General features: G+C 51.0%; 2 protein-coding genes and 1 long non-coding RNA gene across 5 annotated transcripts in view; all 3 read right to left on the minus strand.

Moving 5' to 3' along the window:
• Positions 1 to 14,456, minus strand: part of cped1 (cadherin-like and PC-esterase domain containing 1) — a 16,747-nt gene extending 2,291 nt beyond the window's left edge. The window contains exons 1-19 of one of the 3 annotated variants that reach the window (XM_060048678.1): positions 13,551 to 14,456; positions 12,218 to 12,380; positions 11,230 to 11,324; positions 10,868 to 10,952; positions 10,481 to 10,553; positions 9,775 to 9,940; positions 9,127 to 9,257; positions 8,969 to 9,041; positions 8,454 to 8,567; positions 8,093 to 8,197; positions 5,918 to 6,066; positions 5,461 to 5,525; positions 4,967 to 5,153; positions 4,319 to 4,496; positions 2,627 to 2,747; positions 2,258 to 2,394; positions 1,353 to 1,573; positions 619 to 720; positions 308 to 395 (exon numbers count right to left, since the gene is read on the minus strand). In XM_060048678.1, coding sequence (XP_059904661.1) covers positions 308 to 395; positions 619 to 720; positions 1,353 to 1,573; positions 2,258 to 2,394; positions 2,627 to 2,747; positions 4,319 to 4,496; positions 4,967 to 5,153; positions 5,461 to 5,525; positions 5,918 to 6,066; positions 8,093 to 8,197; positions 8,454 to 8,567; positions 8,969 to 9,041; positions 9,127 to 9,257; positions 9,775 to 9,940; positions 10,481 to 10,553; positions 10,868 to 10,952; positions 11,230 to 11,324; positions 12,218 to 12,380; positions 13,551 to 13,820 — 2,523 coding nt within the window. In that variant the 5' untranslated portion in view covers positions 13,821 to 14,456. Of the gene's footprint in view, positions 1 to 307; positions 396 to 618; positions 721 to 915; positions 1,006 to 1,055; positions 1,574 to 2,257; positions 2,395 to 2,626; positions 2,748 to 4,318; positions 4,497 to 4,966; positions 5,154 to 5,460; positions 5,526 to 5,917; positions 6,067 to 8,092; positions 8,198 to 8,453; positions 8,568 to 8,968; positions 9,042 to 9,126; positions 9,258 to 9,774; positions 9,941 to 10,480; positions 10,554 to 10,867; positions 10,953 to 11,229; positions 11,325 to 12,217; positions 12,384 to 13,550 lie in introns of those variants that run through there. The other 2 variants (XM_060048677.1, XR_009525055.1) reach the window with 2 other exon arrangements.
• Positions 14,457 to 14,585: 129 nt separating this feature from the next.
• Positions 14,586 to 24,721, minus strand: ing3 (inhibitor of growth family, member 3). The gene is made up of 12 exons (XM_060048728.1): positions 24,559 to 24,721; positions 24,214 to 24,285; positions 23,155 to 23,255; positions 21,846 to 21,911; positions 21,135 to 21,231; positions 20,905 to 20,976; positions 19,991 to 20,107; positions 19,474 to 19,637; positions 17,176 to 17,366; positions 16,372 to 16,564; positions 15,793 to 15,831; positions 14,586 to 15,083 (listed from the first exon to the last, which is right to left on the minus strand). Exons 1-12 carry the CDS (start codon positions 24,584 to 24,586, stop codon positions 14,967 to 14,969), a joined length of 1,257 nt encoding a protein of 418 aa, XP_059904711.1. The 5' UTR covers positions 24,587 to 24,721; the 3' UTR covers positions 14,586 to 14,966.
• Positions 17,388 to 19,214, minus strand: LOC132455063 (uncharacterized). The gene is made up of 3 exons (XR_009525066.1): positions 19,199 to 19,214; positions 17,685 to 17,740; positions 17,388 to 17,552 (listed from the first exon to the last, which is right to left on the minus strand). It is a non-coding gene; the product is annotated as an uncharacterized LOC132455063 (long non-coding RNA).
• Positions 24,722 to 25,620: the final 899 nt, after the last annotated feature.

A 25,620-nucleotide genomic window follows, 5' to 3' on the forward strand; every position in this document is an offset into this window, starting at 1 on the left:
AGCCTAGATGGCCGCCAGGATGGAATCAGGATGGAACAAAAATGGAACCAGGATGGAACCAGGATGGAGCCAAGATGGAACCAAGATGGAGCCAAGATGGAACCAAGATGGAGCCACGATGGAACCAAGATGGAACCAAGATGGAACCAAGATTGAGCCAAGATGGAGCCAAGATGGAGCCAAGATGGCCGCTAACTGAATAAGGCTTACAGAGTTAGACTACTGTGGTCCAACAGCCCTCGTAAGTTAGCAGGTGTCGGTAAGCATCTATCACACAGAAGGTCTTGAAGTGCTGGACAAAAGGTACCTGGCTAAGTGACCGGAGGCCGTGAGCAGGGAGATGGAAGCCGATGCCGAGCGTCTTGATCACCACCGTGACGTTCTCCAGAGACCCTCTGGTCAGCAGCCAAGGAGAGGCAGGAGGGACACGGGGTTAAAGAAATACCAAACCCGGAGACAACAGCAGAGGACAGTTTTGCACTGCAGTGGAGAGTGTAGCAGGGCTATGGATGATCCTGCTTCAAATATTAGCTGCTATTGCAGTGTAGCAGTTACTGTGAAAATGTGGACTCAAAATGCTCCCTGTGACTTGAAACGCCTAGTCCTCGCCTTAATCACCTCTCTAGCACCTCCTTAATGGTCCGGAGGTGGCGCGTCCGGAGCCACTGGACGCCCCCCACCACCAGGGTGGTGTGCTGGGAGTTGGAGAGAGGCCGGGACCTGAGGGAGGAGGTTTGGAGAACGTCACGAAGCTCCAACTCTGGAACTGCCGAGCAACAACACGTCGCAATTCTAAAAGTCTTTAGAACAGAACCTGCTACCTGCCCATCCTTAAAACGACAAATGTTCAACCCTTCTTCATGTAAACACCTGATAATACAGGTATTAATGCGGCTGCATAATCTGAACCAATAAACCAGATGTCTGTCTGTGTCCAGATGTGTCTGCTTAACACCTGGCCGGCAGCTTATCCAGCTGTGTCCAGATGTGTGGGAGGAGCCTCACCTGGACAGCAGCTGATCTAGGTGTGCCCAGGTGCGTCTGAGCAGCCTCACCTGGATAGCAGCTGCTCCAGGTGTGTCTGATGAACATCTGGCCAGCAGCTGTTCCAGGTGTGTGAGGAGCCTCACCTGGCCAACAGCTGCTCCAGGTGTGTCTAGGTGTGTCCAGATGTGTGTGAGGAGCCTCACCTGGCCAGCAGTTGCTCAAGGCGTGTGTGTGAGGAGCCTCACCTGGCCAGCAGCTGCTCCAGGTGTGTCCAGGTGTGTCCAGATGTGTGTAAGGAGCCTCACCTGTACAGCAGCTGCACCAGGTGTGTCCAGGTGTGTCCAGATGTGTGTAAGGAGCCTCACCTGGTCAGCAGCTGCTCCAGCGCGTGCTGGAAGGTGGGCCTGGCTCTCTCCTCCAGCCAGAACTGGGGGTAGTAGGAGTAACCCACGTGGGTGCGGCCCTGGTTGAGGTGACCGAAGAGGAGCGTTCTGTGGGCCTTCTCCCAGTCCTGCAGCGTGGAGTTTACCCGCTCCATCAGGAAGTACATGATCCCTCGGTTGGTGGAGTCCCCGATGAACAGCAGCTGAAGGAGGAAGGAGATGAGGAGACAAGGAGGCAACATCAGGGAACCAGAAGTACTCCGGTTTTTGTGTTATTAGCGTTCTCAACCAAGAGACATACACAGTAGTTCTTCTAATGGACATAGTTTCATGAAGCATCCATCCCCCGTCCCACCATCATCATCAATCCCAGGGGCTTGTTGACACCTGACTCCCCCCATGGAGGTCTCCTGCTGCTCAATATTTCGGGCAGCAGAAATTCTTAGCCGGTGTTGAGAAAGATGCTGTAGCATCTCTCAAGAAACTAGTTCTTCACCACAGAATTGCCCTTTTCAGGTTTTCAAGAGACAATGCGTTTTGGCCGGACATATCTTGTTTAAAATTAATGTAAAAATGTACTTACAAATTATTTTTATAACTAATTTACAAATTATTTTTAAAATTCATTTACAATTATTTTCAAAATAAATTTACAAATATTTTTTTTAATTCATTTCCAAATTATTTTTAGAATTCATTTAAAAATTATTATTTAAATTCATTTACAAATTAATTAAAAAATTAATTTACAAATTAATTTAAAAAATAATTTACAAATTACTTTAAACGATGCAGCTGCTGGGAGCTAGGCCCCCCCATGCTGGGTGCTAGGCGCCCCATGCTGGGTGCGGACCCCATGCTGGGTGCGGACCCCCTGGCCTTCTCACCTTACTCCCAGACAGACAGGCCTGAAGATGCAGGGGTCCGACCACGGGGTGGTAACAGTCATCCGGTCGCCAGGCAACCTCCCGCCAATCACAGGTTCGATTATCAGCACAGCTGAGGCAAGGGACGACCCAACGGCCTGTCAACAACACACACACACACACACACACACACACACACACACACACACACACACACACACACACACACACACACACACACACACACACACACACACACACACACACACACACACACACACACACACAATCTCAGTGTGAACATGTGTGTGCCTCTTCAGTGTACTGTATGTACCATCAGTAATATGATTTACTATCACAGGCAGACAAACTAGGCTAACTAGCATGTACCGGGTTCGGCCCCAGAGGTGCAGGGTCTAGGAGGGTCCGGAGTTCCGGTCCGGAGGCTTGGGGGTCCAGAGACCGGCTCCAGGCCGCAGGGCTTCTCTGGCTGCAGGACAAGACCGCAGTCCTGGAACACAGAACACAGAACACATCAGAACCAGTCCTACTGCACAGAACCACTCCTACAACACAGAACCAGTCCTACAACATAGAACCAGACCGCAGTCCTAGAACATCGAACATACCAGAGCCAGTCCTATAACACAGAACCAGTCCCACAGCACGGAACCAGTCCTACGACATAGAACAGAACCAGGCCTACGACAGCTTAGTCGCGAGTTCAAACACCAACCGCTTTAAAAGAGAAGGTTTCCCTGTGGATTGTTCATAGGTCAGAGGTCAGGTAAACGGGCTGATGAAGCGGCAGGAAGCTCCTTGGATCCCAGGGGGCCCCCGGACTACTGAGGGCCCGCAGGACCCCGACACACACACGAGAAGTATTCTCACCGACACACACACAAGCACACTATGTCAATTTACACGTTTACACATCTACTCCAACACAAACTCACCAGACGCACACACACACACCAAAACACACACACACACACTCTGATACACACTGAAACACACACACACTGACTCACACACTAAGAGTGGCTGGCACACACACACACACACACACACACATACTCTCTCTCCCAGGGGCTTGGTGGGCGAGCGAGACATTCCCCATGCGGGCGTCGCTGCTGGCGACAAAGTGCCACAAGACAACATAACAGGGATTTTCTTGTCCGTACATGCGCACGCGGGGCGGGGGCAAACACCGCGGGGAACGGGGGTCTGGGGGTCGGGGGTGGGGGGGGGGCCCGCTTTCATCTTCTGAGACGCTTTCCCTCCACCGCGCCCTGAAAGAGCCATGGCGGCACGACCATGTGACCAGACCGACAGAGAGCAACTTCACCTTCACCCAGTGCTGAAGACCCACCCTGACGTCTGGGCTGAGAGATCCACCCAGTCAGCCCAGTACGCCTGACGGTCTGACTGGGACCTCCTGGATCAGCCAGAGGAAAGGCTCCGATGGTTCTGAAGGTTCTAGTGGTTCTAATGGTTCTGATTGATCTAATGGTCATGATGGTTCTACTGGTTCTGATGGGAGACCCAGAGAGAAAAGTGATTCACAGACCCTCTCCACCACGGGTCTTAAACCAGTAAACCAGCCCTGGTTAATAACACCATACACCACCTGGTCTCCACCTAACTACACCCTCTACCAGGACATACACCACCTGGTCTCCACCTAACTACAGCCTCTACCAGGACATACACCACCTGGTCTCCACCTAACTACACCCTCTACCAGGACATACACCACCTGGTCTCCACCTAACTACACCCTCTACCAGGACATACACCACCTGGTCTCCACCTAACTACACCCTCTACAAGGACATACACCACCTGGTCTCCACCTAACTACACCCGCTACCAGGACATACACCACCTGTTCTCCACCTAACTACACCCTCTACAAGGACATACACCCCCTGGTCTCCACCTAACTACAGCCTCTACCAGGACATACACCCCCTGGTCTCCACCTAACTACACCCTCTACCAGGACATACACCACCTGTTCTCCACCTAACTACACCCTCTACCAGGACATACACCACCCGTTCTCCACCCTCTACGGACCTGGATGAAGCCGCACATGACGTGGTTCCCGAACAGGGGCAGGCTGGGGGGGCCCTCGCGGAACAGATGCAGGGTGTAGGTGGTCATGACGACAGGCTCCGCCCCCGGCCCCGCCCCCTGGTCCACCAGCAGGATCTGGACCCGGCTGTCCCCTAGTCCCACGGGGTAGTGGGCTGTCCTGAGGGGAGGGGGGGGGGGGGGCAGAGAGGTCACCCAGAGCCCCTCAGCATCACAGCGCAGCAACAGTCATAGTTAAATTATGTGTTTATGTGTTTTAATATACTATATATGTATACATATATATATCCTATATGTTACAACCATAACCCTTACATTAAAAAAATAATTATGTATGTAACAATGTTGGTTGCTACACGCCACATTGGTGCATTTTAGTGGGCTCAGGTCAGGTCCGTCAGACAGACCTCTTCACCTGACTCACGGTCTAACTAACTACTTGACCCTTCCTATCTCTTTTGAACAGACAGCAGAGAGAACTTCAAGATCAAAAGAGGAGAGGCAGGAACACGCAGGTTAAATTCTCGAAGCGTGTCAGGGAACTGCGCATGAATGCAGGAAAACCTCACGTCTCATTTTAAACAATGACAACGGTTTGGTTTCTGAAAGGGGGTCCATGGTGAGCCTCACCCGGGTCCTCCGTGGTGGTCTAGGTGGACGCGGCAGGCTCCGCTGGCGGGCTGGGGCCGGACGCGGACCACCAGGGTGTGGAAGGGGACCTCGGCCCGGTAGGCCCTCAGGTGGGGGCTGAAGGGGGGGCTCAGGGTCAGCGGGGGGTCCGTGTAGAGCTGGCGGAGCTGGAAGTCCCCGCAGAGCTCTGGAGGAGCAGAGGAACCACCACACAGGAGAGGGTCACGGTGAACGGAGGGCACTTACTAGGAGGAGCCGGGGATCGAACTATCAACCTTCCGGTGACCAGCCAACCCGCGCTAACTCCTGAGCCACATGCCGCTCAGAGTCGGTATGTGGTGTTAGATTTACAGATCGGAGCAGGTGGAGAACAGTGAGGCTACTCTTGGAAGAATCCCTTGAATGAGGCCTTCTTCTCAGGAGACGAACGACTCGGTCCGGCTGGACTTATGGACGGACTTTCCCTCTCAACTGCATACTTTGGGAGGTGTTACCTCTCCCTGGGAGACTGTCGGCCTGGCTCCTCTGCAGGTCGCTCAGAGACTCCGTCTGGTTGCTGCTGTGAAGGGAGGAGAGGACATCAGTGTCTCAGTGGTCAGTAAGAGGAAGGGCAGAGAGGACATCAGCGTCTCACTGGTCAGTAAGGGAGGAAGGGAGGAGAGGACATGAGTGTCTCCATGGTCGGTAACAACTTAAAGTGATTCATGTTTTTTAAAGCGCACACAACTCCTGCTGAGATTTAGTCCAACATTGAGGGTCGAGCTAGAACGTCAAACCTCCAGCGTCCACAACAGACTCGAGGAGTGTGACTCCAGAGCTCCTCATTTGGGCTCAGGTTTATATGAACTGTGTGGTCCTGTGTGGCTCTGTGTGTGGCTGTGTGTGGTTGTGTGTGTGGTTTTGTGTGGTTGTGTGTGTGGTTGTGTGTGGTTGTGATTGGTCTCCTCTTGCCTGTTCCCGTGGTTCCTTTGGAGATGGTAGAACTGGACCAGGTGGAGCAGCAGAGTCTGGATGGGGGACACACCACCTGTAGACGCCCGGACGGACGGACGGAGCTGGTGGGGGAGAAGCCTCCCCTCTGGAACACCACCCGGATACACCTGAACACGCCCACATGATCAGCACCTGAACACCTGAACACGCCCACATGATCAGCACCTGAACACGCCCACATGATCAGCACCTGAACACGCCCACGTGATCAGCACCTGAACACCTGAACACGCCCACATGATCAGCACCTGAACACGCCCACGTGATCAGCACCTGAACACGCCCACGTGATCAGCACCTGAACACGCCCACATGATCAGCACCTGAACACGCCCACGTGATCAGCACCTGAACACGCCCACGTGATCAGCACCTGAACACGCCCACATGATCAGCACCTGAACACGCCCACGTGATCAGCACCTGAACACGCCCACATGATCAGCACCTGAACACGCCCACGTGATCGGCACTGAACACGCCCACATGATCAGCACCTGAACACGCCCACGTGATCAGCACTGAACACGCCCACATGATCAGCACCTGAACACGCCCACGTGATCAGCACCTGAACACTCCCACATGATCAGCACCTGAACACGCCCACATGATCAGCACCTGAACACGCCCACATGATCAGCACCTGAACACGCCCACATGATCAGCACCTGAACACTCCCACATGATCAGCACTGAACACGCCCACATGATCAGCACTGAACACGCCCACATGATCAGCACTGAACACGCCCACATGATCAGCACCTGAACACGCCCACATGATCAGCACCTGAACACGCCCACATGATCAGCACCTGAACACGCCCACATGATCAGCACCTGAACACGCCCACATGATCAGCACCTGAACACGCCCACATGATCAGCACCTGAACACTCCCACATGATCAGCACCTGAACACGCCCACATGATCAGCACCTGAACACGCCCACGTGATCAGCACCTGAACACGCCCACATGATCAGCACCTGAACACTCCCACATGATCAGCACTTAACATGCCCATGTGATCAGCATCCCACAAGATCAGCACCCCATGGGACCAGCACCATGTGACAAGCACCATGTAATCAGACCATGTGATCAGACCATGTGATCAGACCATGTGATCAGACCATCTGATCAGAACCATGTGATCATCACCCCATGTGATCAGCACCATGTGACAAGCACCATGTAATCAGACCATGTAATCAGACCATGTGATCAGACCATCTGATCAGAACCATGTGATCATCACCCCATGTGATCAGCACCATGTGATCAGCACCATGTGATCAGCACCATGTGATCAGCACCCATGCAAACAGCACCCGGGGTAACACAGGGAACACCCGGAACACAGGTAACACCCAGGACACAACTCACCACAAACGACAAACTACAATGATCCGACAAGGAACAAAGGAAAGACAAGGGCTTAAATACCAAACACATTAGGGGAGGGAGCAGTAATCACACAGGAGGGAAACCTGACCGGACATGGGGAGAAACAAGACAGAGATGCCAAAGTAAAACCGGAAACACACCAAAGCAAGACAAGGAAACAGACAGACCATGACACGTCCACAAGGTCCCAGCCTGCCTCGTGTTGGTCTCTTTGTTCCAGGTTGTTTTTGTGAGCAGGAACTCAACCCTGACCTCCTTTCTCTGCTCCGTTTCCAGAAGAGTGTCGGGTCGAGACAATGTTACAATGTTTCCAGGATTCCCTTTTAGAACACTGCGTATTCTGGCATCACATGACGGAACTCGTACCCTGTCCTCTGTCTCCTCTAGGGTTTTAAACACAGAGCAGCGAGGAGGACAGTCTAGTCTATATCATATTGTATTTTATTTTGCTTTATTCTATTGTATTTTATTATTTTTTAAGCACTGAAAATACAGTATGTCACACAAACATTAAACTGCCTATCCTGTGTGAGTATGACAAATAAAAACCTTTGAATCTTGAGAATTAACCCAGATATTTTCTGGCTTAAATTCGTGTCAGTCACCCGTCGGATCAGATGAGGACGGGCAGATCACGTGTGAGAAAAAAAAGAACAAAACAACATGTACTCTCTCTCAGATCGTGGGTCTCAAAGCTGGTGAATAGGGCTTTAGTTCACCAGGTCAAACGGTCCGGATCCTCTCAGCTGTCTGTGGAACTGCAGCATCAGCAGGAGTTGGGGCTCTGGTAAACACCGGGCCGGTCCTCCTTCACAGCCTCCAGCCTGCAGACCACAGGAGGCCACCGTCAGTCAGACATTGTCAACCATTTTAAAATATCCCACCTTCAAATATCCGTCAGAATCCAAAAGGGAAGTTTGAAAAAGAAAGGGCTATCTAGTGAGTGAGTGTGTGCGTGTCTGCGTGCTTCTGTGTGTAGGTGCGTGTGTGTGTGCGTGCCTGCATGCGTGCGTGTGTGTGCCTGCATTTCTTCATTTGTTGTGGATCTGTACGTGCGTGTGTGTTTGTGTCCATGTGCACCTGTCCATGCATCACTGGCAGCAGGAAGTGCAGAGTGTCCTCCAGTATTGTCTCTCTGGTGATTTGGCCGTCGAAGGGATCCTGCAGGCCAGTGAAGCTTAGGTCTCTGTTGACCTGTGAGGAGACGAGCCGTCAGACCCAGAGGACATGCTGCCCTCTAGTGGACGAGCCGTCAGACCCAGAGGACATGCTGCCCTCTAGTGGACGAGCACTACACTCATTAGGTATGCATTAGTCTACTCACCAGTAAGTCAATAATTGTAATATTTAGTTCATGAATCTTTACAAAATGTGTACTTTTTCTTGGCCTCTAGTCAGATGAAGCAAAGCAAGATAAAGGCATCACTTCACAGCCCGCTGGTGTCTGCTGCTGTCTATGACGTGTGTGGACCAAACGATTCATCAATTCAGTAAGAATTGATGAATCTATACATCAGCTATCCATCCATCACTCAACTCATCCATCACTTAACCAATCCATCATCCAACGTGTCTCATCGGCAGATTGTGGTTACCATGGCGACCGTAGGGACGATGGTGCCGGTGAAGTGGAGGGTGAAGGTCAGCAGCTGGTAACACAGCACGCACCTGTGGGGTTCAGCAAAGATTAAAACAGAGGTCAACGTCACGCTGCAGCGAGGAGAACAGTGAGGAAGAGGTTTGGTTTAATGACCTGCTGGAGTGGTCAGAGTCCGGCGACGCCCATACCGCCGCCCGCAGCACCTGACCCACCACCGCCCTCACCTGGACCAGGGCCTCGTCAGACCGGACCGGACCCACGTGCCTGCTGAGGAACTCCTTGAGCTGAGAGAAGGGGGGGGGGGGGGGGGGGGGAGAGAGAGAGTGGGGGGAGAGAGACAGAGAGAGGGGAGAGAGAGAGAGAGAGAGAGAGAGAGAGAGAGAGAGAGAGAGAGAGAGAGAGAGAGAGAAAGAGAGACAGAGAGAGAGAGAGAGAGAGAGAGAGAGAGAGAGAGAGAGAGAGAGAGAGAGAGAGAGAGAGAGAGAGAGAGAGAGGGACAGAGACAGAGAAAGAGAGACAGAGAGAGAGAGAGAGAGAGAGAGACAGAGAGAGAGACAGAGACAGAGACAGAGAAATACAGAGAGAGACAGACAGAGGGGGGGGAGAGAGAGGGGGAGAGAGAGAGAGAGGGGGGGAGAGAGACACACAGATAGAGAGAGAGACAGAATGACAGAGAGACAGAGACAGAGAGAGGAAGACAAGATTGAGTCTGGACTCCCCACCACCCCACCCCAGCGTTGAGTTGCCTGCTGTGTTCCGGGTTTCAGACCCTAACAGCAGGGCTCCCACCGGACCAGTCACCTGGGTGGTCTGGGCCCACAGCTCTCCGTCCCCCCGGGCCAGGCACCTCTCGTGGAGGAAGGCCGTGAGCGAGACGGCCGAGGTGAGCAGGACGTAGACGTGGACCGCCGCCCGCAGGCCCGGAGACGCAGCGGTGGAGGTCGGGGCTGAGGGAGGCCCAGAGACCCTGAGAGGGGGAACATCTTTACCGCTACATTCAGGGCGTTTAGCACACGCCTTTATCCAAAGCGACTTACAATAAGCACATTTGTCAGAAGAAAGAAAAACAACAATATATCGCTGTCGGTACAGTAAGGATGTTCAAAGAACCAAGTGCCAAGCACTAACAATCTCTAGTTTAACCCATTCCCTGTATACAACAATGATAGTAGCTAGGATAAGATGCTACACAATACTAAGTACTATTTTTAAGTGCCAGGACATACGAAATACATTGAGTGCGTGGAGGGGTGAGGGGTAGTTGAGGGTGTGGTGGGTGTGGCTGGGTAAGAGGGGAGGCTATGCAGAGTCCAGGTGAACTCTGAACAAGTGAGTTCTGAGTTTTTTTATGAAAGCTGTCGAGTGAATCTGCGGCCCTCATATCGGCAGGGAGGGATCTTCAACCCACGGTGCTGATGTTACAGATATAGATTGATAGATGTTATATGATCCTACAGCGTTACTGAGGCGATAGTACACAGATATAGATGAGTAGACGTGAACCTACAGTGGTGTAGGCTCTGGAGGAGAGCCGGTCTTTGTGGAGCCGCAGGCAGACGGCATCATGGGTAACTGAACTCCTGAGCAGCACAAGAAATAACCAGAAATATAAACTCGTTAAAAATGTTGACGTTTGAGTTATTCCTTTCCCGCTGAGATCTCCAAAAAGAGAGCCGGTGTAACATTACAGGAAGTTGTTTTTGTGTTATAAAAAGAGATAAATAAAGTACAGGTTATGAACGGATGAATCTGTCTTAATGACAGAGTTGAACTCTTCTCCCCCGCTCTGTTCCCATGACTACTGCGTCCAGGGGCGGGGACAGAGTCTCAGGGTTTAACCTGGTCTAGCGTCTGAAGAACGTGAACAGATCATCATCAGACCCGGAGAACCGACCTGCGAGTCGCGGGTCCGTGGAGAACCGGCAGCGACCGGCCCCCGCGTCGGAGAACGCATCCGACAGCTCTGGGATCAGGTTCACCTGGGGGGCAGAGAGCCGGCAGACCGTCAATAAAGAGGATTCATGTTAGGTAGTATGATCATAAACACATGTTCTGAATCATTAACTTGTCGCCTATGGTATTATTACGCTACCACTAGCTAACTATACTACTACAACACAAGCCTGCGTCGTCCAAAGCTACGAGGGCTGGGGACGATGTGTCTCACCCTCTAAGGTGGTCTCACCCCCCTGAGGTGGTCTCCGACGGTCTATCATGAGGTCTCACCCTCAGGTGCTCTAACCGATCGGGTCTCACCATCTGGTGCGGCTGCAGGCGGCCGAAGGGAACGCTCCACAGACAGCTCTTCTCAGAGCTCCTCAGACAGGCCAGGACGCTCCACAGACAGGCTCCTGGAGGAGAGACAGACGGAGGAGGAGGAGGAGTCATGAGCTCAGACATCGCAGGACATTCAGTCTGCAGAACGGTGGACGGGACCAACAGGTAGGAACAGGTAGAACTTCCACGGGGGGGAACCGGTCCACGGGGGAACCCGTTCTTATCGCTCAGAGCAGCTCAGGGATCGGCGTTCGGTATTCAGGACTCCCACCGATGCCTTTAAGCCTGACTCTGTAGCCCCTCCCCCAAAACATCTGAGGGGAGCTTAGGCAGCAGGTCTGCCTAGCGTTGTGGAAGATAGCGGTCATGTGGGATGAGACCGGGAGAGAGCAGGCAGCTGGCCGAGGGGGTGGGGAATCAGAGAGACAGACAGCTAGTGCCGTCCGATCACTTCAGCCGGACAGGAATATTACAGGCCTGCGACAGCAACAGATATGAGGTTTTTATTTTATTCGTCAGAGCATTTGATTCGTCGATTGCTGTCGGGATCGAAAGACAATTCAAACAAATGATTGACCAAAAAGGCTTCAAAGATGAATTGCCGCTCAATGTTTAGATATACGGCGGGTTTGGTTTTAGAACCTACAGATACTGGCTCTACTACTGCCTCTGTACCCTGGGGGGGGGGGGGGGAGGTTCTAAGAGGTGGAGGTTCTGAGAGGGGTGGAGGTTCTGAGAGGAAGGAGGTTCTATAAGAGGTGGAGGTTCTGAGAGGGATGGGGGTTCTGAGAGGGGTGGAGGTTCTGTCCGGATGGAGGGTCTGTGTTCAAGGCCTTTCCACCCTTCCTGCCCTGCTGCCCATAAGCAAGGCAGCTGCCCTCCGACTGCCCCCCCCCCCCCCCCCTGCCCCCAGGAGGGGGCCAACACTGAGGATGATGGGTTGTAAAATAGAGCTCCTCCTGCTCACCCTGCTGGGTAGTGAGTCCGACGCTGCGGTCGGCGTAGCGCACCAGGCTGACGTCGTAGCCCGTCTGCTCCAGCACCCGGCGGTATAGCTGCACCTCGGTGTCCGACTCCGAGTTCTGACCCAACACCACCACGGCTCGGACCGGCCCGGAGCCCAGGACCTGCTGCTGGAGGGGGGGGCGGGGGGGCGGAGGAGACCGGGTCAGGATTAAAGAACGGTGCTGATGAGGACACATGTGTATACGTCATGGCGGTCCCAACAACAACGAGTAGAGCCCATATGGAAGCTGTTTGTTTTGAATTGGGTTGCACCAGGATATAAATTGTTATGCAGAAGAGTTGTAATTGATGCGTTACCAAGCATGCATCGCTCTCTCAGAGACCTGATTGGAGCGCTGTTTGAAGATTAGCCGTATAGACAACCTGGTTAAAACAGGTTACACAACGAAAGCTGCCCCTCTCAAATTCGGTGAGTCATTGATCAGTCAAGCGTTTAATCGGTACCAGATTTCTTTTTTTGTTTGCAAATGATTAAGCTTATATTTATATACTTAAATTGTGTTGTACTTTGTGCTGTTGGCCTGCAATAACACTGTAGCCTCGCCTTTAGAGTATCTAATAGAGACAGACGTGAAACATTACAACCGGTAAATGATCATTAATCGCATTCATAATATTTGATGATCTGGTTATTTGGGTTTTGGAGGTTTTGGTTTCCAGATCAATGAACTGAACGTTGGCCACGAAGGCGCAGACACGTGACTAAACTTCTCCTCCGCCCGTGCCGAGAATAACAAGCTGCTCCTCATGGCTCCTCCAGCCCCTCATGGTTTCTCCGCTCCTTATCCTTCTCCAAACACCGGGTCATGTGAAGGGACCCTCAGAGCTGGACACTGGGTCTCTCAGGTCCCTCAGCTGTCTGCCCCCTACCTGAACCCAGGACCCTCCTCCAACAACAACACACGGGGCTCCCACCCCCTCAGAGAGAGGAGCCCTGTGACCACACAGCCCAATAACACCGTAGCACCCCAACACATCCCATCTGGAGCTTCGAACGGGGCATTGTGACCACACAGCCTGATTACACCGAAATACATGTATATAAATAATAATGTATATCCCATCTGGACCTTCTAACGGAGCCGCTGGAGGAACAGAGCTAAATTAACCCACCAACATCTGCGTTTTTATCGGGTTTTCACGTTGCTTGTCCGCATTTATATAACCTGGGGGGCAGCTGCGTGAGTTCCTCGGTCCCAGTGGATCTACAGGGAGCCACAGGACGCAGTTCTGAAGTTACCTGACAATAGTTTGAGGAGGAAGGAAGGTCTCACCCGTCTCCCTCTCTCAAGGTTGTCCAGCCAGTCCACGAGCGGTCCTGCTCCGTCCCTCTGGACCTCCTCCAGCAGGCGGTCCAGGCTGGACCCCGAGACCCCGGGGGGTCCTGTTGGACCAGGGGCCGGCCGTTCGGGTCCAGACCCGCTCCGGCCGCTCGCCAGCAGATGGTAGAGGAGACAGACGGCCGGGACCAGCAGGAGGGGAAGGGAGCAGGGTCTGCGGCGGAGCGGCCAGAGACGGGACCAGACCCGAGCACACAGCAGCATCACGGGTCCGGGTCCGGTCTCAGGACGAGGAGCAAAGAGAAGTCCTGAGAAGGTTACGGACTCAGGGTCTAAAGTTCTGTGAGAACACAGAGGCGCTGAAGCCAGCTTCCTGCGGTCCGAGGGTTGAACTCCATTTCACTTGCTGCGGTTCCGAACTAAACCGAACTTCTCAAACATCTGAAGCGTCCGTCGCGGTCCCGTGATACTTCGCACTTCCAGCAAATAAAACAAGGACGGTAGAACAAATCGGAATTGACTGAGGACGCTCACGGATGCAGACTGAGAAGTTGCAAACTCTCCGCGAGAACCGAGAGCTCTCTGCAAGGGACCTCCGACGTCAGCTCCTCGAACTCCTCATTCCTGAGGCAGAGGCAGTATGGAGACCAGCCCGGTAGGACCGCATCTGGTTCCATTTAAAGTCAGAAAAAAAGAAAAGTCTAAAGACTTCCTTCCTCCCTCCCGGCGCCATCTCTGCTCCTTCAGCGGCCAAAAGGTTTCCTTTCTTCTCACGATCAGGGAGCAGAGGAGTGACCTGGCGACTTTTACTGCCGTGAGACAACTGGGCCTCGTCAGGGGGTCCAGAGACCGCCCCCCCCCCACCCCCCCCATCAAGGTCCAACTAAAACAGTCTGAGTTATTTGTGGAACGAGAACAGGAAACGCACCTAGCTGGAGGCAGGGTGGAGGTCAGCAGACAAACAGACCAGTGACACACCAGCAACACACACCAGTAACAGGAGGGAAATAAAGACCAACACAGCAGTAGTACCAAACATCTGGATCCTTTTATTGTACATCTTGATATTTCTAAAACACATACACACACACACACACACACACACACATACACACACACACAATCAGTGCAGAACAACTAGTGACACACACACACACACACACACACACACTTTACACCCTCATTCTTCTCATGGGACACATACACATACTCTAACTCTTGGTTTGGACCGGGTCCTGGAATCAGACGACACGCGCACAGGAACGTTTCTTTACACTCGGCGCTTCACAGCCAGGGAGCGGGAGTGGAGACGCCCTCCGGACCGCCGAGGCCGTGACCCCCCCCCCTGCTCCGTCACCCCCGCTCCGTCCCCAGCTTCTGGGTGGAGGCGATGAGGACCTGGGCTGAGCTCTATTTGTGCCGGCTGCCCCGGCGCTTCATGGCGGCGGTGCACTGGGGACAGAACCACTTGCCCTTGGGGGCCTCCGTCAGCCCCACGCAGCCGTAGTGGAACCACTCGATGGGGCACTGGGGAGACACGGGAGACCGGGTTAGAGGGGGGGACGCCGGAGAGGGTCAGCGCTCAGGACAGCTAGTTATTCAGATACCGATACCCGTGTTGGAAAGGCCTTCGGAGGATACCAATCACGTGACTCGCTTAGGGTTGCCGCGGCGTGGACATTTTCACGCCGAGTAATACGCTCGTGTCAACACCGGTATTACCGAGTATAAACGGTGTAAACTTTGAAACTAGCTCAACCGCCATCTTCTCCGTCAACTCTTCTCCTCTCACACTCGGTGACAGCGTCTTATAACGTTCTATATATAATAGTAGAATATAATTGCATACATAATATCACGGCCAAAAGCTCTGTGCGCCAGATGGCCGTAGCGCGGGGAGCTCTCGTAGGGATTGGGCTTCGCGGGGTTTGTTTACCGGCGTTGCTATGGTTACCGGTCCTGCGTGCCAATTCTCTTCCGCACAGAGCAGAATTGTGGCCTATTCTACACATTAAAATTTCCTTAATTATAATTATATTATTAATCTTTATTACAAAAAAACTTGTGTTGCCGGTGTGAAACACCGAGTAATCGGTTTTGGCCTCAACACCGGTAACACCGGTAATACCGTATACCGCGGCAACCCTAGACTAGCTCCTTAACTACACAGGCAGAGAACATCACAAACATGTGCTGTGTTATGCCGCCTTCAGCTAACGGTCTGAGGTATACTTACGTCTGTGTTGTCACAGCCCACCATCTCCCCGTAGGAAACCTAGGAGACAACAGACAGTAGTTAGTGAGTGGAGACAACAGGTAGGAGACACCTAGGAGACAACCTAGGAGACAGCAGACAGTAGTTAGTGAGTGGAGGCAACAGGTAGGAGACACCTAGGAGACAACAGACAGTAGTTAGTGAGTGGAGACAACAGGTAGGAGACACCTAGGAGACAACCTAGGAGACAACAGCGGGTCAGAATGTTAGCTAGTGAGGGGCGATGGGACGTTTATGGACTGTATCTATGGTCCTCAGGACCGGGTTCTGAGGGCCGGGTTCTGAGGGCCGGGCTCTGAGGGCCTGGTTCTTGGGGCCGGGCTCTTGGGGCCGGGTTCTGAGGGCCGGGTTCTTGGGGCCGGGCTCTGAGGGCCGGGTTCTGAGGGCCGGGTTCTTGGGGCCGGGCTCTGAGGGCCGGGTTCTGGGGGCCGGGTTCTTGGGGCCGGGTTCTGAGGGCCGGACTCTGAGGGCCGGGTTCTTGGGGCCATGTTCCGAGGCGTTCTGAGGGGCCTGTTCTGAGGGGGGTTGTGGGGCAGGTACCTGGTTGCAGATGCAGTAGCGGGGCTCGTTGGGGTCGTAGGTCCAGTCCACCTGGCTGTTGGGGTCGGCCTCGGGCAGGGAGGACGCCTGCTGGGACAGCTCCTGGGCCAGCGCTGAGGAGGAGGAGCAGGAGGAGAGCGAGGAGGAGGAGGAGGACGACGACGACTGGTGGCTCGACGACTTGACGCCGCTTCTGAGGACGGGGAGAGAGGAGGTCAGGTGCCGGGCGTCCACACGGGACCAGAGATACCAGCGTGGCGTTCCACCAGAGTTGTTCCGACGCAGATACCAGTATCGGAACGACTCTAGTATCAGCGTGAACGAAAGTCTGTGCGCCGATCCCATACCATCACACGACTCCTTAACTACGAAGGCTACGAGTACATCAAGAACACTACGATGTAATGCTGCGTTCGTAAGCGGTCGGATGTGGAAAGTCGGAATCTTGTCATCTCCGACCTACGCGCGTCCGAGCTACCACGGATGCTCCCACCTAACTACAAGAATACAATTATCATTTATCGTGATCATTTATAATTCTTATAATCATAAAAGATCTTGTTCTGAAAAAAGAATGTGCAGACAGTAAGTGATCCGGCTACAAATTGCTGTCATCGTAAGAGAACCCCTTCAATATGAACAACAAAGCTAGATGCTGTATCGGTATATACTCGGTATCGGCCGATACCGAGTATAGTTCAGGAATCGGTATCGTGTAAGACTTTTTTTTTTTTTATCGGAACATCTCGACGATCAACGTGTGAATTACAAACATGGATCAGGAGCAGGGGGGGGTAGACCTACTTGGACTTGCGGCCCCGGGAATCGGAGGCGGATGGGGGGGTGATGTTCTGGGTGAGGGTGGAGGCCAGGGCGGAGGCGGGGTAGGTGGTGGCCTCTCTGGAGACGGAGAACTCGCGGTTGAGCTGGAAGTCGTTGTTCTTGATGGCCTCGTAGCTGGCCTTCAGGCTGGATGTCCGCCGGCCGTCCTTCATCTATGCAACACACAGCAACACACACCGTCAGCTACACAACACACACTGTCGGCTACGTCACCCGTCATCCGCACAACACACACCGTCAGCTACACAACACACACTGTCAGCTAGGTCACCCTTCATCCGCACAACACACACCGTCAGCTACACAACACTGTCACTCTCCATCTACACAACAAACACCTTCAGCAACACAACACGTCACTCTCCATCTACACAACAAACACCGTCAGCTACACAACACGTCACTCTCCATCTACACAACAAACACCGTCAGCTACACAACACGTCACTCTCCATCTACACAACAAACACCGTCAGCTACACAACACTGTCACGATCCATCTACACAAAAAACACTCAGCTACACACTTCGCTCTCCATCTACACAACACACACCGTCAGCAACACAACACTGTCACTCTCCATCTACACAACAAACACCGTTGGCTACACCGTCAGCTACACAACACTGTCACTCTCCATCTACACAACACACACCGTCAGCTACACAACACTGTCACTCTCCATTAGGGATGGGCCGATAGATAGATGGATTCCATCGTCGATCGTCTCAAGTAGCCGATAAAGCGGCGATAATTATATTTTAATAATTAAAAATAAAAAATAAAAAATAATTATTATTTTTTTAAAAGCGCTGTGGTAGCTATTTTTTAAACTTAAAAAGCCCCGCAAATGGTAATTGAAATTAACTGGCACCGGTGGAAAACATACTATGTAGCGCTGACCTGCCGTATTCACTCACTGCTGCGAGAGGAGAGGGGAGTTGCTCGAAACCTACAGGTCTGCTCGCACGGCGAAATGACATCACACCCCGCTGCACCATTTGCGGGTCACAGCTGTGGTACATGAGCTGTGTTCGAAATCGTTCCCTATTCATTCACTCACTATTCCCTATAGTGTTCATGATATAGTGCACTACATAGGGAACGTACAAACGACAATTCGGACACTACGCTGAACATTTCTAAACGTCATTTGCGTCAGTAAATGCGCCGGGTATTTGTGTGACGCAGACAGATGCGCCCAGATTGTGTAAACAAAATGGGCACTCTAGAGGAAAGCTGGAGGTTGTATTGATGTTGAATGTTACATTTCCTTGAACAAGGTTTTTCTTATTAATTTTGAATGTTTAATTTTCTTGTTAAATCCCAAATAAATTGTTGATATTTCTAAACGAAAGCCGGAGACTCCATCATTAAATGTAGTCGTTTTCGCCGCTTGCGGTTATTGAGCTTCTTCTTCTCCTCCGGAAAAACACGACTGCATTGCATTGTGGTATATGGGAGTAACACGTAGGGAACATCATATGTACACTCACATTTTGGGTATTTTAAGTGCACTATATAGGGCATGAAATTAACCAGTGAGAATTCGAACAACACTACAAAATAGCGAGCACCCTATATAGTGCACTATATCCGTGATAGGGAACGATTTTGAACACAGCTACGAGCTGTGTGTCATCAGCGTGTGTCATCATGACAGCGCCGCCGGCGCCGACGCATCGAAACTTAAATCAGCGGAGGCTCACGGCTCACGCTGGTCCAAGGGGAAGACCATCGTATTTGTTTTTAAGAAAAAAATCGAAAAATAAAAACGTGATTTTTTTCAAAGTGATAAATTATTATAAATAATTAATATTATAAAATTATTATAAAGATGACCCCCGATAGTATCGACTATCGGCGATCGCTAGGGGGCGCTATCGGACGATGGAAGCTTGTAGACGATTGCCCAACCCTACTCTCCATCTACACAACACACACCATCAGCTACACAACACTGTCACTCTCCATCTACACAACACACACTGTCAGCTACACAACACTGTCACTCTCCATCTACACAACACACACTGTCAGCTACACAACACTGTCACTCTCCATCTACACAACACACACCGTCAGCTACACAACACTGTCACTCTCCATCTACACAACAAACCCCGTCAGCTACACCGTCACTCAGCTACACAACAAACACCGTCAGCTACATCCCCCTTCATCTACACAACAACCCCGTCAGCTACACCGTCACTCAACTACACAACACAACAGCTCCAGAGGTGGGAGGACCAGACCTGGGCGGTGGCCTGGACCGCCTGGGCGGCTGCCATGGTGATGGCCCCGGCCCCGGCCCCCACCCCGGCGGGGAGGGAGGTGAGGTTGTAGGAGGCCAGCGGCTGGGAGGTGGTGACGCTGTACACGCTGTTGGTGGACAGGGCGGCGCTGTTGGTGCGGCAACCTGGAGACAGAGGAGCCGAACAGGAAGTCAGGTCACCTGGTTCATCTTTAACATTATTAACACGACTATTTATCGATATTATCAAAGGAATGCTTTGTTGGTTCTAAGCTGCTTGTCTGATAAAAGGAAGACATCAGAAGACATCCCTTTTGCACTCTGGTTACTTGTGTTCGCCCCTGCTCTTATTTATGGCCCTTTAAAGGTGTGATTTTAACTTCTGCCACTAGGGATCTCTCAATCAAAACAATAACAAAAGGATCATTTGATGAAGCATCAGCTGGCTCGATGGCATTAGCTTGCTGGCTGGCTGGCTGGCTGGCTGGCTGGCTGGCTGGCTGGCAGCGGCTCAGTACCTGGCGTGTTCTCCTTGGAGGCGTCCGAGGTGAGTGTGGAGAGCAGAGCCTCTGACTTGAACTTCTTCTCCGGGACGTGCTCTGTGGTGTGGTGCACCGGAGCGCTGTGTTTCCTCTCTGGAACGCAGGAGAACCACAACACGGGCTGGTTAGAGGCCTGCGAGATGCCTTTATAACATGCACAGTGATATAGGACCCCAGTGGAGGGGGCGTTAATGAGGACTGATGCTGCCATTACCGGGTCATCAAAGTGAGGCCGCTAACATTTCGCTGTGTATGCATGTATCTAAGGGCGCACTCACACTAGGGAAGTTTGCCTGTTCCGTGCTGCAGGAAGATTCAGCACGATTCCCCCCCTCCCCACCCGCTGGCCCGTGGTCACACTGCTCCCAAAGGCCGTGGCCTGGGCACGATTGCTCCTTCATACATACGTCATCACGTCGTAATACGATAAATACGTCATCACCAAGCGTGGTGTCCAGCTGCGACTGAAGGCTGTCATCGGCCCAAATTTCAAGTAAACACTCGACTTCACTAACGCACCAACGTAAACCCACTCGTGAACCGCTTGCCGCCATTGTTTAAAATGATTGCTGTGGGGAAGAAGGGCATGGACCTATAAAGAAAGAAGGGTCGCGCAAGGACTACGTCATCCAGCTCACGTTGCGTATCCGCGTGTCATCTCATTAGCATCTGCACTTTGGCCAATCACCACTGACCTAGGGAACCAATCGGCTCATTGGTTGGTTGACCACTGACCTAGGGAACCTTCTGGTTCATTCTATCCCCCAGGTGGATGACCACTGCCCTAGAGAACCTCCCTTCTGACCTAGGAAACCTCCTGGTTCATTCTACCCCCCAGGTGGATGACCACTGCCCTGGACTGCGTGCGCGAGAGTTGTTTGCGTTCATACTTTCAGCCGTGGCGTGTGAGTGGACGTGGTGGTTGTTGACCGGCTGGGCGGGACTGTCCATCTCCAAAGACCCTGCAGCAGTGGAAGGGAGGAGGAGCCGTTACAGGAGCAGCATGTGACGACACTGCCGTTCCCATTATCGCTGTGAGACTAGGTCTCAGAACCGTAACCTAGACCATTAGGCAATATGGCCCCAACAGCGTGGAGGTGAAATGAGCATGGGGCCTCACGTCTCTCCAGGATCTCTGTGATGCCGGCGTTGTCCGCCTCGAGCTCCATCTTGAACTTGGCCAGCTCCTGGTCCAGCTTCCTCAGGTGGCGGTCCACCTGGAGCAGCAGAACACGCATCACAACCCGTTAATGCAGAACGAGTAGATGTTGGGAGTCCTGCTCGCATGCATCTTGGTATTTGTAGTTCTTATGCCTCTCAGAAGTCATACGACAAGATGAATTGGAACAATATATGAATTTATACAGGAATGTAAATATTCCTATTCCTAGTCCAATAGCTATATTTTTGCTCCAAGTCCAGACCAGTAGAGTCTCCGACATTTTCCAAACCCACATTTGGTGCTGACTTCTTGTGGGCTTGGGCTTACTTGGTGTCATCATAAATCATATTTTGATGCCTGCCCTATTATGGAGTCTGGTGGTTTAACCCACTTATTTACTTTCGTTTACAGTATCATCTAATCTCGAATTGTGGTGGATAAACTCAAGACTATAAGCAGGCAGGAAACACATCAGAACCCCGCTGAGTCTCCACATACAACATGCAAGAATACAGCTCAGAATCACCAAGTATTTAGTCAGTGTGAGCCCACAGACTTCATCCATCAGGATTAAAGAGGAAACTGGTTTGACAGATCAAAGCTTCTCCAAGCAGGGCCAGCTACCCCGGCCGTTGGATACTGCAGACCTGAGAGACTGTCTCTACTCACCAGGTCATAAATCTGATTGGCCAGCTGTACTTTCTCGTCTGCATCCTCCAGCGCTTTATAATAGTCCTGAAAGAGCATGGGAAATTGTCAAATGGACTGCATTTATACAGCGCTTCTCCAACCAGTGGCCACTCAAAGCGCTTTACAATACAATACTGCCTGACATTCACCCGTTCATGCACACATTCACACTAGGGCTGGGCTATATAGACCAAAAGTCATATCTCGATATCTTCAAACACAATGGCGAAATAAGATAAATATTGATATTTGTTGACACAATAACATAGTTTCTGTTTCCGCACTCCAACTCGTTATTCTACATCGGTGGCGCGGCTATTTTTTCATTTCCAGCCTGCCTGCGTCGCTGTGCTCGTTAACCTGGCGGAGTGAGAAACCATAGTTTCGGAGAGTGAGAAACCGTAGTTTGTTACCATGGTTTGTTACCGTGTTACCCTGCTCATCAATTTAATGCTCAATTTTAAATTGTAATGTTCTCAAATACAAGGTGGAGGCAGTGACACCGGGAGTCCGCAATAATTTTGGGACAAGATTTGAAGCACTCTCTACAAAATACATGATTCTGTAACTCGTCGGACACCTTGTACCCAAACCATTTCAAAACTATGGAGCCATTTTCCTTCCGCTTACATACAAGCTCCTCGGCGCCGCGTTTGCCGGCGGACTCCATGTTTCACGCCGTAGGGGATTTAAAAAAGTGACATGAGTGGAATGGGGGCCGGGCCAGAGTGTGTGTGAGCCGGAGGCAGAGCGGGAGAGAGATAAGCAGAGTTACAAAATAGAAGGCGGCATGCACGGTTCGAAACTGCCGTTATATGTTACAAATGTGCTGTACTTTCAACGCAAATTAAACTACATCGATGTTGACGATAGCGTCTCATTCTATATCTCTTTTGAAATAATATCGATATATTTCAAATATCGATATATTGCCCAGCCCTAATTCACACACCGACGGCGGTGTCAACCATGCAAGGCGACAGCCAGCTCGTTGGGAGCAGTTAGGGTTAAGACGTGTCTTGCTCAGGGACACCTCGACATTCGGAGGCGGGGATCGAACTAGCAACCTTCCGGTGACCAGCCAACCCGCTCTACCTCCTGAGCCACATGCCGCCCGAGAGAAGGAGTTAGATTAACCACAACACAGTGTGTCGCTGTACTCCATCAGTCTGGATGTGGACAACGCATTATGTTTTTCAGTTTTATATTTGATGCATCTGGACCAGGCCTGTTTATTTTAGCCTCCATCAGGAGGTGTGGACCAGGCCTCTGCGGTCCGTGGCGCTACCTTCTTGATGACCTCCATCTGCTCTTCCCTCCACTCGGGTTTGTTCTTCTTGGCGTTGACGAAGAACTCGATGACCTTCTGCTCGAGCTGGTCAGTGGCGTCTAGCAGGGAGCAGGAACATAGCTCCGTCAATAAACAAACCCTGACACGCAGAAGACCCGGACCCTGAGGGGACCACCACAGGCCCTCTGGACCTCAGGAGGGTATCCTGGTCTGTCCGACCTCCATCTCTGCAGCCACAGCGTCAGTTGTATGTGAGCATGGTCACGGTCAGTAGTAAGATCTCTGGTTGCTCAGCACACACTAGACAGTTCTACCTGATAAAGGTACTACGGAGCATGTCCATAATATGTCAACGCACAGGTCTATCTGTGTTTGAGGAGAAAATTTTGTTGGCATTTCCATACGTTTTAACCCAGAGGAACCGCTGACCACGTGCTTCTATACAACGCACGGGGAATGGAGGTAGGCTGGATCTGAGGTGAGTAGGGCTGATGGAGCTGTGTTACGTCTCTGAGCAGAGTAGACATAACCCATCAGTTCACAGGTTCTGTTCATGTTCATATTAAAAACATGTAGATCATGAAATGTTTGTCTAAGTTCTGTTCATTTACTGTTTATGTAATGTTCATTTAAAGTTCTATTCATTTAATGTTCATGTTCTGTTCAAGTAATGTTCATGTAGTATTCATGTAATAATTATGTTGTTCATGTTGTCATGCTGTTCATATAATATTCATGTTCTGTATATGTAGTATTCATGTTCTGTTCATGTAATGGTCATGACCAGTTCATGTAATGTTCATGTTCTGTTCATGTAATGTTCATGTTCTGTTCATGTAATAATTATGTTATATTCATGTAAGGTTTGTGTAATATTCATGTTCTGTAAATGTAATGTTCAGGTAATATGCAGGTAATATTCATGTTCTGTTAATGTAATGTTCAGGTAATATTCATGTTCTGTTAATGTAATGTTCAGGTAATATTCATGTTCTGTTCATGTAATATGCATGTAATATTAATATGTTCATGCTCAGTTCGTGTCTCTCTGCATACTTTGAACCTGCAGGTCCATCTCCCTCATTTCCGTGAACCTGTCGCGGAGGTCCATGGGGAGCTGCTCGATCACTGCGAGGGAGAAGAAGAACCCGTTAGGCAGCTAGCAATGCTAGGCTAACAACCCATTGAGCAGCTAGCGATGCTAGGCTAACCAACAGTTGAGCAGCTAGCAACGCTAGGCTAACCACCAATTAAGCAGCTAGCATTGCTAGGCTAACCACCCATTAAGCAGCTAGCGATGCTAGGCTAACAGTTCGAACGCGCAGACGGGACCACCGTCCGTATTTCCGACACATTATGCACATATGACGACGGAAATGCATTCCGACATGTGTTACCCACTCTCGAGGTAGTCCTCCAAGTATAACATCTTGAAGAAGTTGGTGTTTTCGCGGATAGAATAAAACAATTGTCGTATTTCAATATGGCGTCGGAGACTTCGGTTTAGCTGAGGGTTGATAATGAACAACGCAGAGGTCGCAGAGCGTGACGCAGAGGTCGCAGATCATGACGCAGACGGCGCCTCGGGACGTGGTTGGTCGACGCAAACGCGTCGGTTTTGGAGTCCTGCCCACACGCATCTTGGTATTTGCAGTTCTTGTTCCTCTCAGAAGTCATGCGACAAGAGAACCTGGGCCATTATAAGAATTTATATAGAATGTAAATATTCCTATGAAGTCTCACTACCATATTTATCCAAACTTTTCCAAACCCATATCCAGTGTTGCCTAAAAAGTAGGCCAAGGCCTACTTTGTGTCATCATAAATCATATTTTGATACCTGCCCTATCATGGTCCGTGCGTGCCCCCCTATCTGGTGGTTTAACCCACTTACTTACTTTACAGTTTAATCTAATCCTGAATTGTGGTGGATATACTTATATACTATAATACTTATTCATAGTATAGGCCTACACCGTACTAAAAATAATAATGATATAGGTCTAAATCAATGAAGTCTATAAGTAATTCAGATTGATTGTGTAGGGCTTCGCAGTGACCATAAACCTCTACGTATCCATTTTACATGACCATGTAGGAATGATTTCCTGAACTAGGAGGAAGGCTTGATTTGATTGAAAGCATGTTGTCTTCTACTATAACCTGATTACACCCCGTGTCTTCAGGTACTGCGCTGGTTCCTCCGAGTCCTAGCACTGAGCGCCCTCTACTGGTCAGCACCAATACGTCATGATGAAGTTGTTATTCCAGATATCTAAAATTCACGTTTTACAAATACAAATTACCGTTTTATCCAAAGCAAGTCACAGTTGTTTGTATGTTGGTTTATGTATCTGCTGTGTGGTTGTGGTGATAGCAGGCCTCATCTCTGGTTAAAGGCCTCATCTCAGGTTAAAGGCCTCACTTCAGCTAACGACCTGTTTCATCGCCTAGTGGACTCAA

The sequence above is a fragment of the Gadus macrocephalus genome, chromosome 4 (assembly GCF_031168955.1).
Source record: "Gadus macrocephalus chromosome 4, ASM3116895v1".
In the NCBI taxonomy this organism is placed as follows: Eukaryota; Metazoa; Chordata; class Actinopteri; order Gadiformes; family Gadidae; genus Gadus; species Gadus macrocephalus.